The 17,515-nt window shown below is 34.6% G+C and overlaps 1 protein-coding gene across 1 annotated transcript in view; it reads right to left on the bottom strand.

Annotated features, from left to right (window-relative positions):
* PCDH15 (protocadherin related 15) overlaps window positions 1–17,515 on the bottom strand; it is a 1,456,321-nt gene that overhangs the window by 83,359 nt on the left and 1,355,447 nt on the right. Inside the window, exon 28 of the mRNA XM_055118856.1 lies at window positions 3,191–3,318. Coding sequence (XP_054974831.1) covers window positions 3,191–3,318 — 128 coding nt within the window. The remainder of the gene's footprint in view (window positions 1–3,190; window positions 3,319–17,515) is intronic.

Consider the following 17,515-nt stretch of genomic DNA (forward strand, 5'->3'; position numbering starts at 1 on the left):
AATTAGAGAAACAGCTAATGATTTTTTTTAAAGTTCTAAAACAAGATCTGACTCATTACTTCAATAGAGTTGATAACAATTCACAAAGACCACCTCAATTTCAGATTTGAGAGGCAATTAGTTGTCTCGATGGCTACTTCTTAATTTTTCTTAGAAATTTAATGTGTTCTGTTATTTATGCCAACATATTGCTTTTGCTAAGATTCTACTCTTTACTACTTAAAAGAGCAATGTAATACAAAGTCAAGAAGAAAAATACTTGAAAACATAGGTAACTAACTTAAAATTACAATTTCATAGGTCAAGCAAAGTGATACTTGGAAGAGTTACTCAGTCTTACCAATCTTTATTTTCTTCCAAGGGTGCAATAGGAAATGATTGCACCCACCTAATAAGTATGTGTTTTGTTTAATTATTTGCTTTTTGGATTTATTCTTTATTGTAAATACATTCTGGAGGCTAAAATAATTAAACTATGTTTTATGGTTCTCAGAAAGGTAACAAAGGTGAATAGTGAATAGTAGTATTTTAGAGGTATACCGACCACACAGTACCAGGGATCAAAACCTGGGTTTGCAGTGTCCAAGGTAAACACCCTACATACCTGCTGTATTATTGCTCCAGTATCATAAAAGAGCATTTCTGTGGGACTCATATGTACTTGATGGGGGCAGACCTCCCAAGTGATGCTCAGGAGTCACAGGACCCCCCACTGGCAGTTTTATCAGCCCCGTTGGCAGGGAGTTCAATGGAGGGCTTGGGTTCAAGGTGCTATACAAGCCCTGTGGTATGAGGGAATACCAGGGCCTCTGCAGCTGTGTTTAAGGCCTTTGAAGTAACCTATCTTGTGATAAAATTAGCTCTCTAAGGCAACAATATTCTATTTGTTGCTTCTATATTTTCTGCATACATCAGTAAGAGATTATATCTTTCCTAAAATAACAACAAATCCTAGCAAAGCCGAGTTAGATATGTGAACTAGAGTACATATACTTGGAACTTTCATTTTGTAACACTTTTGAAAGATAATTCATTTCAGCAATACTCTTATTGAAATGTCTTTCTACAGACATAGTTAATATAAAGCACTTAATTCACTGTTCATATTTTAAACTAGAAATATAGTATTCCTCACACATTTTAATCATATTGTTCCTGTTCAATTCTGTATATTTTATCTTCCACTTCTTACATGCAAACTATATATTTTTACATTTAAAATTACACTTGTACATTCTGTAAAGAAGGAAAAATGTTGGCATGCTAGTATGGTATATGACATCCAACAATTTAGCATCATAAGAGGTGGTAAAGCCTCTTTAACAATTTTGGAGCACTTCCTTATTTTTTAAATCATTTTTCTGTCAAGCACCAGAGCTTGTCTGGCCAAGAATCAATACTACAACAAGGAACATTTTTTGCCTTAGTAAGTATATATTGAAAATAACTGCTTAACTCACTTTCATTCTGATTACATTTAAAAAGGAAAGGATTTCAGATTTCCACTACTTAAGAATTATTATTCTATTCCCCAAAAGTCTCTGTCTCCTATCAGGTTCGACAAAAATGCTCTGCACTTTTTTTTTTTATTTTTATTTTTTTTACTATTTTTGACTCTTGGGTAACACCCAGAGATGCTCAGAGTTTACTTCTGGCTTTCCACTTGGAATTTACTATTGGCAGTGCTCCAGGGACCATATAGGCTTCAGCGTATCAAACCTGGGTCATTCACATGTGAAGCAAACATCTTATCAGCTATACTATCGCTCCAAGCCCTACCCCAAGCCCTGCCCTTGGCTTCTTTGGGGTTTTTGCTAACTTTGCTGCTTCTGCGTTGGTTATGCACTGTATAAATTTACAATGAGAAAGTTTAACATCTCCACTGTTCAAATTCTTTACAATCCAGGAAACGATCAATTGGAATCCATTGAAGTACCTTTTACTTTTAAATTCCTTGAATTTGTTCTTTCATCCGGTTGTTCATCAATTTGCTTTAGCAGACACCAGTAACATCTCCATTATAAGACTTGTAACGTTTTTGGCATATTGAATACGCCACGGGGAGCTCAGCAGGCTCTGCCATGCTGGAGGGATACTCTCGATAGTTTGCCAGGCTCTCCAAGAGGGATGGAGGAATTGAACCTGGGTCAGCCACGTGCAAGGCAAATGCCCTACCATTGTGCTATTGTTCCAGCCCCATGTTATTATATGTTATAATATAGTATTATAAAATACAAAATAAAAAATACTATCACGTGTTGAGAGATAGTACTGTAGGTAAGGTCTTGATGTGATGTCTTGATGCGGCTGATCCAGGTTTGCTCCCTCACACTACATATGTTATTCCCCAAGCCCATCAGAGTGATCCCTGAACTCACACAGAAATAGCCCTAAACACAGCCTGGTATGGCATATGAATGCACAAGCGCATGGGCATGCATGCGTGCGCGTGCACACATACACACACAGAAATTTCCAGAAAAATATTAGCAGAACTTATCCTTTCCCTTTGAAAACCATAGCTTTACACTTGCCACTAAAACTCACTGAATCAAACATGTTATTAAAGGCAGAAAAAAATATATTGGCAAAATATATACTGTATATGATTGAATTAAAGATAAAAATAGTTACATCCTATTTTTATGTTAAAGACTCAAAAAGTTGCTTATATTTATCTCCTAATTAATATGTATATATAATTTGGATAATTAGGCTCGCTTGTCTCCAGGTTTATTCATTTGTTTCTGGGGTCACACCCAGTAGTGCTCAGGGCTTATTCCTGGCTCTGTGCTCAAGAGTCACTCTTAGTGGGCTGGAGAGAAGGCATATATGGTGCGTGGATCAAACCTGGGTCAGCTGTGTGCAAGGTAAGTGCTTTACTTCCCTACTGTCTCAAGGGAAAATTTATTAATTTTTGAGTGAGGATGGAGCCACGCTCACTGGAGCTTTGAGACTATTCCAGGCTGTGCTCAAAAATCACCTCTGGAGGTGGTCAGAGGCTGATTTAGTGCTAAGGACTAAACTGGGTTCCACTACCTGCAAGGAAAGCACCTAAACCACACTAGTATCTCTTAACCAGGTTCTTCTTAACCAATAAATGAGCACTCGAGGGAAGTAAACATGTTTGGTTATATTTTATCTCAGAAATCTGAGCTCCATTTCAGATCCTAATACATTTTTGTCATACCTTAACTCTGAGCACAGAAGCAAACATTCTTGCATCTTCAGATACACCTCCAATATAGAATTTTTTTTGAAATACTGGGGGATGATCATTTTCATCCTTAATTTCTATATACACTTTGGCTGTATTGCCTGAAAGACAAGAAATGACACATTTATTATCGATATATATTTGTAGAGGCACTGAATAGTTACTATATTTTAAACAATAGAAATATCTTAAATTAGAAAGTAATTCCTAAATGGAATGCCCCAATATCCATAAAGGGCATGGGTAATGATAATTCTTGCAGAATAATGTTAAATTTCTTCTCTTTATCTAAATTACCTGCAATTTGTATTAATTGATTTAATAGGCAATATAGTACTGTTTTCTACCAGCACTAATGGAAAAATTTAAATATTAAGGTCCACCAACACATTACATATAAAGCCAATTATATCAGTGGTACAGACTGTGAACTAATATAAATTGTCATATGTATTTGAAATACTTGCATTATTTTTGTCAGACAATTGCTTGTTGGTAAAAATATGTTTAACTGATCTTGATAACATTTTGGACATAATTGTAATATTTTGGTAGAATATCAAACAAACACACTAACTTTTGTTTTGGACAAAGTTTTTACAGCAAACAACAGAAGTTTTATAAGTAGCATCACTAAATTTAATTTTTATTATTAAGTATAAGACTGGTAATTATATGCATCTAACATAAACATGCTGTTATATCTCTATCCTGATTTAAAGTTAGCAATTCTGGTCAGATTACTTACATCTATAAAGGGAAAAAAATGTTTATCATTCATTAGAGATGGACGGAGCGATATCACAGCGGGTAGGGCATTTGCCTTGCACGTGGCCTACTGGGGTTCGATTCCTCCATTTCCCTCAGAGAGCCCGGCAAGCTACCGAGAGTATCCTGCCCACACAGCCTGGCAAGCTACCCATGGCATATTCGATATGCCAAAAACAGTAACAGATCTCACAATGGAGACATTATAAAATAACGCTATTTGCTCAGTGCCTGCTCGAGCAAATCTATGAATAATGGGACAACAGGGCTACAGTGCATTAGAGAAAATTATATATCCTTAAAAATATATAGCTGGAATGATGACTGTCTTATGTCTAATATGTATAGAGATGTATATTAAAAAAACTAAAATCAATCAGTTTGGGGTCTTACCAATACATGGGTCTCCTGTCAAGTTATATCCCTAGGTACATCCCAAACCTACATTTCAAAGTTTTTTTAAAATATAAATCACATTAATAAACTATAAATAATACATTCCATCACCAAATGTTAGAATCTCACACCTCAATTCTCACACAACTAATGACATGCACAATTCTTGTCAAGTCCAGAGATAACCTTTTACAAACTGTTTAGCATAAGTGTAAAAAGATAAAATGAAAAATAAGTTGATTATAGTTTTGCAAAAAAATAGATTAAAATGTTTAGTGGATGCCATATTGGCAGAAGGAAATATAAAGACAAAGGATGAGAAGTACAAAAGGAAGGGAATTTTCCTCTGTTTGTGCCTTTTATCTATTCCATTATAAAAGTCTCTAGTGTCTAGATTTGTCCATGGCCTTGCCCTGTGCCTTGTCCTGAAGTTATACAAACCTTGTTGCAAAAATCAAAAAGAGACTGTGGGAAAAAAATAGATTAAAACGCATAAGTACATACTAATAATGTTGCTTTATCCTCAACTATAACTAATTAACAACCTACCAGTACTGACAAAAAATGGTGGATTTTTTTATATAAATGCTATAAATGCTATTCTCAGAGCAATTTTATAAACAGGCTGAGTGTTTGCTTGCCTTGAGAAATTACAGAGAGAAAAGTTACACCCAAATTTCCGCCCCAATTTTTGTGGTCACTCATCTGTCCAAGGCTCATCCTGGGGGCTTGGGAGAGACAGTACTGCTGGTTGTATTATCTGTCCATCCCTTAATTCTATATTGTCAAGAACAAAAGGATAATCTGTTATAAGCATTTCATATCAACTGCGAGAGAGATTATAGATTATAGAATTCTTTTTAAAAGTGTAAAATTTGGATTTTGATGCTGTTTCTTTGTTGTTTTGGGATTGAATTTTATCAAGTTAGAAAATCTTTAGAAATGTCTTAGATTTTCAATAGATACCTTAACAAAGTTGAAAATCAACCTAAATAAGCACACAAGTGCTTATTTAATTGATTATGTAATTGAAGTGCCTGGTAGGAAACACATCCACACACACACAAACACACACATACAACTTTTTGTATAAAGCTATCAAACTTCAACAACATCAAAATGCCCTAAACCCTTCATAAATGCTTTTATAATATTTCTAGTCTACTGTTTCAGTCCATCCCTGTCTACTTCCTGTCTTCTCTCCCTTCAAACACACACATACACACACACATACCACGGATTGGTAATCTCAGTTTTGTAATCAAAGATCAATAATTGTCATTGTGTGATACTGTCTATTACAATGTTTTGTTGCCTGATTGATCACAAATGACTTCATCCAGTCCTTGTGTTAACTCTGAGGTTTCTTTTTTACAATTCCATGCACATTTCAGAAAACTGTAATATTTTATCATTTCTAATAGCTGCACAGTATTCTATTATCTATAAATCATACAACCACTTTATTCATCTGTCATTGGACATTTAGGTTGTTTTCATACCTTTGCTATTGTACTGCATGCTGTAAAGAGCAATAATTGCATATATTTTTTAAATTGATGTTATATTTGTGATGCAGATATCAAGAAGGGGTGGATTTGAATTTAAAAAAAGAAATACAGAACAAAGATGTTATGCTGTGTTCATTAGATGGAGTTAGAAGGAATATACCTGCATGACATTTGATAGAGTATATAAAGTACTTTAGAATAAAAAGTCACTACATATTTCTCTGACTTTTTCTGCAAAACTGTATTTCATTTTATTTGTATGCGTTTTTGATTCAGTATCTAGGAAGCAAGACTAAATCTTTTGAGATTCATTTTAATAGCTTTCTAATTTAGATTTGGCATTGATTTAATGTTTCTTTGCATGATTTAATTGCTTATATCTGAAACATAATTTTGTGTTTGTTGAAAGGTTAAGAACAGAATTAAGAAAATAACTGAATGTATCTACTGGTTTAAAAAATTAATACTTTATTATATTGTATATTCAATGTTACCTTAATACAGTGATAAAAATAAATAAGATAAGTTTGTCAAATATTAATAAAATGTGCATTTTTGTTCACATTGACAACTTTCTTCATTAATTTTATGAATCAAGTGTCTCTGTAAACAGGAGTCCTCAAAATAGAAAATGAGGACTCACTACTGTTTTTAAATATTTTTGCTAGTATTTTCTGGTATACCTCAGAGAATCAGTTAATATATTTATAGATATTTGCTGAAGAATTATTTTGACATTAATTTGGCCTGTTTCTATTTGAAATTAGTATAAAACATTTGTGCCTTGTAGTCTCCTAACCAAGATGTGTGGAAATATTCTGAATGCCTACGAAGCACCTTAACTGTTGCTGGTACAACAGAAGAACGGACTTTTATTTTAATGAACAAATAATGTTTTATGTTGAATAGAGATGTTAAACTGAATGGAGAGGTTATGTTAAAAAGAATCCTCATATAGGCCTTTACTTGGCTGGAAATAATGTAAATATTATGAGAGCACTAAAAATGGCCCTCCCCATTATTGTAGGTTTCAGATTGGGGCATATTCACTGGTATCACCACAATTTATTTATGAAGATAAACCTTTCAGCAGTTTAAGTGAAGCCAAATAAAAAACTCTACTTTTGCTAATGGGCTACAGTGATAGCACAGCAGTAGGGAGTTTGCCTTGCATTCGGCCAAAGCAGGTTCAATTCTTCTGCCCCTCTTGGAGAGCCCGGCAAGCTACCCAGAGTATCTCACCTGCACGGCAGAGCCTGGCAAGCTACTCGTGGCATATTTGATATGCCAAAAACAGTAACAACAAATCTCACAATGGAGACGTTACTGATGCCCACTGGAGCAAATTGATGAGCAACGGGATGACAGTGACAGTGATATATTACTTTACTTCATTTGTATGTATTAAATTTTAACACTCTCTACAAAGCATTTTAAAGCAGGACCTATAACAATCAACAAAACTGAGAGAGCACAAAGAAGAAATATGAATCGCCAAAAGGCACAGAAAGAATGCTCTACATCACTAATCATCAGGAAGATGCAAATCTAAGCAATGAGATGTCATCTCACACCACAAAGACTGGCACACATCTAAAAGAACAAGAGTAACCAGTGCTGCCATGGATGAAGGGAGAAAGGGACTCTCCTTCATTGCTGGTGGGAATGCCAAATTGTTCGACTTTTTGGAAAACAATATGGACATTTCTCAAAAAAGCTAGAAATTGAGCTTCCATTTTATCAAGCAAACCACTTATGGAAATATACACTGGAGGTCCCAAAACGCACATCAGAAATGTCATCTGACTTCGATGTTCATTGCAGCACTATCCACAATACCCAGAATCTGGAAACAATCCGAGTGTGCAAGAACAGATAACTGGATAAAGAAACTATGGTACATGTATACAATGGAATACTACGCAGCTGCTAGAAAGAATGAAGTTATGAAATTTGATTATAAATGGATTGGCGTGGAGAGTATCATGTTGAGTGATATGAGTCAAAAGGAGAGGTACAGGTATAGAATACTGCATGAGGGCAAACAGGGGCCAGCAGGACAGGTCAATGATTGGAAGCTTGCTACACGAGTGCTTAGGGGTGTGAAGGGCACAGATAAAGGGATATACCTGAAAAATGCTCAAATGTCATTAATATAAATACAACACAAGTAAAAAAGGTTAATTTAGGGGCTAACAATTTACTAGAAACAAATAAAATCACTTATTAGCCATGCTTAGGAACCTGAGAGATGAAACAATGAGTGAGATGCTTGTCATGCATCAGCTGACCCAGGTTCAATTTCCAGCACACCATACAGTTCCCTGAGCCTATCATGTGTGATCCTTGAATGCAGAACCAGTATGCCCTGAGCTAGGTACTGGCACTAAACACCAAAAAGTAAAGATATTAATATCTATGCTTTATTTGCAAGACAGAACTAAAATCTTTTTCTTAGAACTCCTCTCTTTTCAAGAATCTGTAAATAATCAATATACGATATACATTATTTGATAGAAAATGTTTCAATGATGTTACATGCTTCAGGCCCATTCCATTCTAGAGAATATTACTTGATAAAACTTATATATTTAAAATTCTATTAAATAGATTCTGTACTTCTTTTTATTTTTGGCTTTTTAGATCAAACCCAGAAATGCTCTGGGGTTACTCCTGGCAGTGCTCGGGGGACTTGGAATGCCAGTGATCAAACCCGGTCGGCCTTGTGCAAGACAAACTCCCTACCCACTGTACTATTACTTCAGCCCCAAACAGTTCTGCATTTCTGACATGTAACTTAAATTGTTACGTGTGCAGGCTTGAGTCCAAAGCTTTTATATTGAACTATAAACAAATATTTTGAAACAATGACCCTGAAAAAAGCAGAATTACCAGATATAGCACAAGAAAATGATCTTACATGGACAAATTGAGTTCATCAAGATAATAGCTTATTCAAATTCTGTTTGAAGGAAGTGTTTTTGAAGAAGCAGTAAAAAAAAAAAGAGTAAAAACTAACAAATACGCCCTTTACTCTGCTTGCTTATTGCCTCCAGGGCAGCAGAACTTTAGCCTTATTTGTTACAAAAAAGAAATGCAAGGAAACCAGGGTCACCCAGAAAGCAGCATGATCTGAGAACCTCAAGTTCCCAGACAGTGTATCCCAAAATCTACCTTTCATTTTTTAAGAAACAAGACAAGTTAGAAGTTTTCTACTCCACTTGACCATGGGGGCTATATTAGGTTTCAATTACTACATTGGTTAAAAATAAATAAACAAGTAAACAAAGCCAAACATTAAACAAAATGACTGTGCTTTGAATATGCAGTGTACTAAGTACTTGTAAATGCACTTTGATAGTAGGGACTGACATCAAGGTGGAAACAAAGAGCAGGATAAGAACCAATTAACCTAATTAATTGAGCTGGTGCTTTTAAAACTTGCCTGCCTCAAAGGTAGCCAAAATAGACTGGGGAGTCAGAGAGAGATGGTCAGAGATAAGGGGTCTCTACATTCTACCAACTTCCTTTTGTTCCCCCTCTACTAGTCCAGCAGAGGGCAGTTTCTCATTGCCACCTCACCTATGTCATAGTTGACTGCAAAAGCACAGCAGTTTTCACCCGTGTACCTGTGTTGTGGAAAGCCAAGGAAAGACCAAGAGACAACAGGTGGGGCCCAGTGACAGAACAGAGCATCCACAAGTGGCCAGGAAGACCACAGGGGCAGTGTAGTTGTCAAAGAATGGAATGGGTATGATGCCAACACAGACCAATGACAGGACACACAAGAACCACCAGAAAACTGTGATGAACCAGCAATGGTCTGAAACACAGAACACTGGAGAATCCAAACTACATTCTTAAAACTGGTAAGTTACTAGTCTGAGAGATAGTATAGAGGGGTATGTCACGCACACAGCTGATTCTGATTCTATCACCATCACCTCATATGGTCATGGGAGCAACTCCACGGGTGATCCATGAGCATAGACCTAGAGTAAGCACTGGGCATGATCAGATAGAGCCCCCAAAGTAAACAGACATCCAAAAAGGTAGATAAATTGGTATTTGGGTGCATAGATAGATGATAGATAGATAATTATGACTCCCTAAGCATTTGGAATTTTGTATGCACACTTTTCATACACCACTCAAGGATCCATTCAGGTCATCTCCATGTTTACACTATAACATAGGCTATTTTCAGTTTTCATACATGAATAAAATTCATACACACATAACTGAAGAGAAGAAATTACTTTTTTGAAAGTACAAAAGAGCTGAATCTAAAATTATAGAGAAGAAGAATATGTCAAGAAGATATTAAGATGACAGCTACAATTTATCACATTTTGATGGAAATGAAAGGCTGAATCCAGAAGTTAATTTTTAATAGTTTCTCTGCATTAGTTCTTGCATTAGTGCTATATGCATTAGCACATCAATTTAAGAACTTTTCAATATCTCAAGAAACATATATTGTCATGATTTTATTTTTAGATAAAGGAAATGATATTCAAAGGGACTAAGTCAATTGCTATAAGGAAGAGTCAGACTCTAAAGGCAAAAAGAGCTAAATTTCATACTTAGCTCTCTCTCCAAAACAAAAATAATATTTAAAATAAAAACAAGAACTATCGATTATAGATTAGATCCAGATTCTATAATACAGGAAAGCAACTAGTAGGAACAAAATAAAATATTTCTAACTAAAATTATAAGTTTAAAAGCCATATCTTTTATATCTAATTGGAACCCTAGAGTGATAACTAAAGATTCTTAGAATTTATAAATGCCTATATTTTGTTAAGTGGGAAAATATTTTAACAGTATACTAAATTATTTAATAGTCATTCTGAGAGAAGTTCCTATTCACAAATACAAAGGCTATATGAGTATCATATTAGTTCCTTATTGTTTCTATAAATCTGCCTAAAACTATATAAATATTTTATTTTTAAAGTTCTGGGGTTCATAGTGGGCCTCATTTTCCTAAAATTAAATTATAGGCAAGCGAAGCTTCATTTTTTTTAATTCCTAGGAATGTATACATTCTTGCCTCTTTCAGCTCTAGAAGATTCAGCCTACCTTTTTTTCATCATGGTTCCATTCCACTTTTAAGCTAGTTTGGCAGACAAAGAATTTTTCACACTGCCCTCCGCTAACACCAACTGATTAGACTTGTTTCACGTATTGAAAACTTGGAATTATGTTAGACATACTCAGAAAATCAATTATAATGGTTCCCTCTTAAGTGCACAATTTGACCATACTTAAATTAATTTCAAACTCCAAATATTAAATCACATATGTCTTCTTTGTTTGTTTGTTTTTCAGGGAGGGGGTCACACCTGGCCATGCACAGGGGTTATTTCTGGCTCATAAACTCAGGAATTACTCCTGGCTGTGCTCTGGGGACCATATGGGATGCTGGGAATCGAACCTGGGTCGGCCGTGTGCAAGGCTAACGCCCTACCCGCTGTACTATCACTCCAGCCCCACACAAATGTCTTCTTGGTAAGAGATTATTATTTTGCTATATAACTAATTTTTTAACTTAAAATTTTATTTGTTAAATTACGTGATCATAATAATGTTAAAACTAATGGGTTTTATGCACAAAATTATGGAACGACATCATTACCATAGTGCCCAAGACTCTCCCCATCACTAATCCCCATGTCACCTCTATTTCTTTTCATCTACCCCTCCCTCCCACCACTGCTTGGAAGTTTGAGTTGTAATTCAATACCAAGGATTTATCTTTGTTTGATACTATTTCCTTGTTTTGTTTCTAGATATAACACAGCTAAGTGAGATCATTTGGTATATTTCCTTCTCCCTCTGACTTATTTTACTTTGCATAATATCTTCTAGTTCCATCCACTTTGCCAAGATTTCAGCTTATATCTACATGTGTTTCATTGTGCATATAGACTATATCTTCTTAGTCTATTGATTTGTAGTTAGACATTTGGGCTATTCTCGTATTTTTACTTAGTATAAGTGACACTATAATGAACATAGGTGTACATATATCTCTTCTAATATTTTTTATTTTTGGTTTGGAGGTTCGATGACATAGATGTACAATGAACTGGTGAGGCTTGATTTTGTAGACTTCTATTTTCCTATATTGGTTATTGTTTCTTAGAGATCTCTTTAGCAGAGTCTTTAAAGACCTATGGAGGTCTTCTCTCTATTTCCTATATTTGCAAATAGTGATTATTATACTTGTCCTATTACCTACAAAAATATACAAATTTTTGCTGAAAATATACATTAAAGAGTATGTTTAATAAGGAAATTCTTAGAGTTGTCACTAATAAAAATTTTTTAAAAAAGAAAAACATTCAATATGGTAGTTTCTGTATCTTATAAGTAATCAGTGTTACTGAAAGAGGTGATTAGCAGTTGCCAGATACTAAATTATGCCTCCCTGCCATTCATATATTGAGAACCTAACCCCTAACCCTAAGTGGAGAGTGCCATTATTAAAGTAATTAAAGTTACATGAGATTATAAAAGAAGTCCAAGATCCTAATGGGTTAGTACCCCTATAAGAGATTACATATCTCTCTCTTATTACTTTCACTTCTAATCCCATTCTCCTGACCATTCTCACCCCTGTGGCAATGCAGTGAAATGGTTAACATATACTTGAAAGAAAGAGAGGCACCAACAGAACCTACCTCTGATAAAATCTTGAGTTTAAAATTTTCAGCCTGTCTTCACAGCCTTCAGAACAAGAATAAAATTCTATAATTGATATTGCTTATAGTGTTTTTTACAGTCATCTAAATGGACTAATTTAATGAAAATACTAATTAGTTTGCAGTTGAAAATTTCTGAACTAAATATTTCCAGATCATTATTTCCATTTATTATCATAATAATATTGTGCAATTGATTATATATAATTAATCAACAGAAATAATGAAGTGTGGAGAGATTAAAAAATGTGTCTCAGGCAGAAGATCCAGACCAAAACCTCTGACAACATAAACTGTTCATAAGTTCACTTTGTGACTTCAATTTGTGACACAATATAGGTAACTTTAAAAGTATGATGTAAACCTTAAATGCTAACTCTCAGTTATTGTAGATATAGGACAGTTTATGTCAATAAAAAGACCAGTTTACTTGTATTTAGCTATTAGGTATATAGGTATACTTTTATGCCTAATAACAGAAAACAAATATTTTATTGGGGAATTTCTGAAGTTTCCTAAATTTCATGAATGCCTTGAGGCAAAATGTGCACTGTGAAAAAAATGTCCCCAGGAAGCAAGACTACATTTTAACTGCATGAAGGAAAACAGACATGTAGATAATTTAGTTTAAATTTACAACTGATTGATAGAAATGTTCCTGTATATCCAATGCTAAAAAATACATTATAAATGGTTATGGCAAAATAGAAGCACTGTTAATTGGTATAAAAAATGGAAATTTCTTTGCTACATGCTTGAGTGTATTTTGACTGATTTTAGACAAGCACAGTGACCTGTTTACTCAACCATATCTATTAGAAAAAGATAGAATTATTTTGAATATCAAATGGCATAATGAATATGCATGTGCCTATCACCAACATGTGATATAAACATTCAGAGTTTTGTCTATAAAAATTGGAACATTTGGCAACAATATTATTAAAAACTTTTGCAATTGGATAGACTATTTTTATATATATAGACATTTGTTTATGTGAAATGATACATGTATTTTGAAATATATGTGCCTGCATCTGATTTATAATACATTGATACTAAAACTTCTGTTATAAGTGATAGGAACATGTGATACTGACTTCTTAAACCAATTAGGTCTACTGAGTTGTAGAATGCTTTTTGCTCCAAGGAAGCAACTGTTTCCTGGACTCCTGGTTCTTTCTCTTACATACTTCTTAATTTTGTCAACTCCTTTGCTTCAGATCACTTCCTTGACCAAGGTTGTCCTATTATATATTGTTCATAGTGTAATGAATTTTCAGATTCCAGTTAAGTATGAAAATTTGGAAACCTATTACCTTTTGAGTCACATTCTTGTACTTCTTTTGATGGTGCATTCAGATTTGTCAAAATAAAGGTTTTATTGTTTACAGAAACAAGAAATGTTTTATTCTACTTCTTATGTCTTTCTTTCTTTCTTTCTTTCTTTCTTTCTTTCTTTCTTTCTTTCTTTCTTTCTTTCTTTCTTTCTTTCTTTCTTTCTTTCTTTCTTCCTCTTCCTTTCTTCCTTTCTTTTTCTTCCTTTCTTCTCCCTATATTATTATTTCTTAAGCCAAGGAATCCTCTCATCTTTCCGCTCCTCCTCTCCCCTCCTCTCACCTTTTCTCTCTTTCTCTTCCTTCCCTCCTCCCTCTTCCTCTTCCCTCCCCATCTTCTCTCCTGTATTCCCCTCTCCTCCTCTCTCCTTTTTGTCTGTTTTTACTTTGGGTGCTACGCTCAATGCTTATTCTTGACTCTGTACTCAGAAATTACTCCTGGGAATGTTTGGGGGTGACAGGAATGAAACATGGGTTGGCAGTTCTGCAAGGCAAGCTATGTGGCCCCCATAATGTAATGTCCATTTTTTAATAATCACAAAAAATGTTTCAAAATTTATGTCTATATATTTATAGTGTGAACACAAATCTGTGAATATGCTTAAGATTTGAGGATTGAAAAAGATGTGTCATGCTACAATGCAATTACTTAAAGAGTAAGAGAAATTCTTTAGCAAGTCAGTCAATCACAGGTATAGAGTCCTTAGCATTGTTTGTCTCAGATCTGATTGCAACTAGAAAAGTAAAGAAAATGAAATGTGTTACAAGCTTTTACCCTAAAGCAAAACCATAAAATTAAGTCAATAGCATTTGAGTTGCTTTATTACTAGCTAAGGTTTATCTTAATTGTCTGTCATTTATTTCTGATTGAAAGGCCAGCTGTTGAATCAAAATACAATGGTATATTTATAGAATATTCTGGGTTTTTTGTTCCTTCCACATTAAAGATAATTATAACTATCATAAAGAGAAAAGAAGTGCATTTCTATCACATAATACAATAAATGACACTAAGCTTTAAAAACTATTATTGTTCCATTTGTTCTATACCTAATAATAAAAATATGGAGTAATTAGTGGCAGTATTACTAATATGTTATTATGATGATTTTCCTAACATAAGGTCATTGATGCCTCATTGAAACTAGATCTTTTTTCTTGATAACACTAATTTTAGTTAGTCTGTAGAGAAACAGAACACTGACAGAACAAAAGAAGACTGATATTTTAGCATAATATAATAGCAATATTAATCTAGTCACATTTTTATTTCATTCATAAGGTATAGATATTCTGTCAAAATTAATGATGAATATGTAAACCAAGAGAGAAAATACAGATACAGAGCAGATGATGGTCACGACTAGTAAAGAATTTGCAAATCTGAAAGACCAGAGTTGTGATAGATAGGGATAGAATTTGCTAGACTGAAAAAATTCAACATATTGAGGAAAGCGATTCCTTAAAGCTATTCAGAATTCATAGTACATCAAGTTCTACCCTAACCATGATTAAAACTGTGCAATACTTACATATTTGGTTTGCCAATATTTAGGTGATTAGCAAGAGCACTGTGGCACTGTTGTCCCATTGTTCATTGATTTGCTCGAATAGTGGGACAACAGTGGGCACCAGTAACGTCTCCATTGTGAGACTTGTTACTGTTTTTGGCATATCGAATACGCCACGGGTAGCTTGCTAGGCTCTGCTGTGCAGTCTGGATACTCTCGGTAGCTTGCAGGGCTCTCCGAGAGGGACAGAGGAACTGATCCTGGGTTGGCCGCGTGCAAGGCAAATGCCCTACTCCCTGTGCTATTGCTCCAGTCCGGGTGATTAGTAATAATCTAAATAAAATTGCTTATATATACAGAAAAAGAAATCATTAGAAAATCTATTCATAATACCTAAGCCTGTTGAAAATGATATTGGGACAAAACTTAGTTTCTTTTGGGGCCTGCCTCACTCAGTTGTGCTCAGAATTACCCCAAGCTCTGTGCTTAGGTACCCCTCACTCAGATAGGCACAGGGGATCATAAGGGTTGATGGAAACTGAATTTGGTTCAGTAGCCTGCAAGTGAGTACCTAACACTCTGAACTAACTCTCTGCCCCCAGACAATATTTATATCAAAGAAATAAAATGCGAGTCAAGACTTTAAATGTAGAAAAAATATTTATGCAGATTAAGCTAGCAAATGAGACTACTCTGAGAAGTCTAGTAGAAAACAAATCATAAACAACTAAAATATTATCTTATTGGCACTAGTTGTGTTAAAACATCACTTTGATTTAATTGTGTGAAGGAAAAAGAGATAAAGCCGAAGCAAACTCACAGCAGAACATAACACAATAGCAAATAAATCTAAAAAAAATGGGCTGTGTTTTTAAATAAAGTTAAGGTAATCATTAGAACAATGAACCATACCACATCAAGTCCAGTCTTTAACCTCTTTTCTAATGATAATTTTATTGAGGAGAGTAAATCCATTTGTTATATACTGGAAGAGTTCACGCTTTTAGATATATATAGATATTCCTTCATTTCAAAATGACAAGAGCTGACCTGAGTGCTTAAAAAGAAATCATCTTAACCATAAAATTTAAAAAAAAAACACAGCTTACCTTAGGAATAACATTTGAAGTATGATAATGAATAAATTAATTATTTTGAAAATAAGTCAAGCAGAGTAAATGATTGTTTGATTTGAAGAAGCTTTTTTTCAGAAAAACATTGTTTAATGTACATCAAATGAAACAATATAATATAATTATATGCAGGAAATTAATATCAGTGGTTACTTTTGTAATGGTTACATTATAGAGGCACTCACTGTGCTTCTTTAAAGAAGTCATAAATAGAGTCCCAGCCGGGGCCGGTGCTCGGCTCCGGCCGAATTTCGGCCCGCGTGCCCATGCCTCTGCACAGCCGGTGGATGTGGAATGAGCGGGAACCAGAGACAGCTTTAGGATTTGGGGTTCCAGCAAGTGCTTGCACCTGTGTATGGAGACTGTGAACTAAGCTTTGCTACATGCTGTTCCAGGAAGGGAAATGATTCATTTTCCAACTTAAATCTCCACGGACTTAATTACTATAATACAGAAATTGTAAACTGCGCGGCCGCGGTAACGGACTTTTTATCTCTTCATTCTCATCAGTGGAAAACTTATTATCAAATATTTCCTTGTCAATAGAGTTGTATTCTTGGGGGATAAATTCCAACAAAAATAGTGAGTCTGTTTTGAAACTCTAACAACAATAGTGAGTTGTGTGTTGAAATCTGGAATGTAATCAAGGTAAAGAGAAAAGGAAGTGAAATTATCACTCACGCACGGGGGGGGGGGGGTTGGGAGGTGAGGGGTGGGATGTATACTGTTTTTTTGTTTTGTTTTGTTTTTGTTTTTATTGGTGGTGGAATATGAGCACTGGTGAAGGGATGGGTGTTTGAGCATTGTATAACTGAGATATAAGCCTGAGAACTTTGTAACTTTCCCCTTGGTGATTCAATAAAATAAATTTTTTAAAAAAAGAAGTCATAAATATCACTTTTGACTTTTCTTTTTATGGATATACTCTT

Source organism: Sorex araneus, chromosome 11 (genome assembly GCF_027595985.1).
Source record: "Sorex araneus isolate mSorAra2 chromosome 11, mSorAra2.pri, whole genome shotgun sequence".
Classification (NCBI taxonomy): Eukaryota; Metazoa; Chordata; class Mammalia; order Eulipotyphla; family Soricidae; genus Sorex; species Sorex araneus.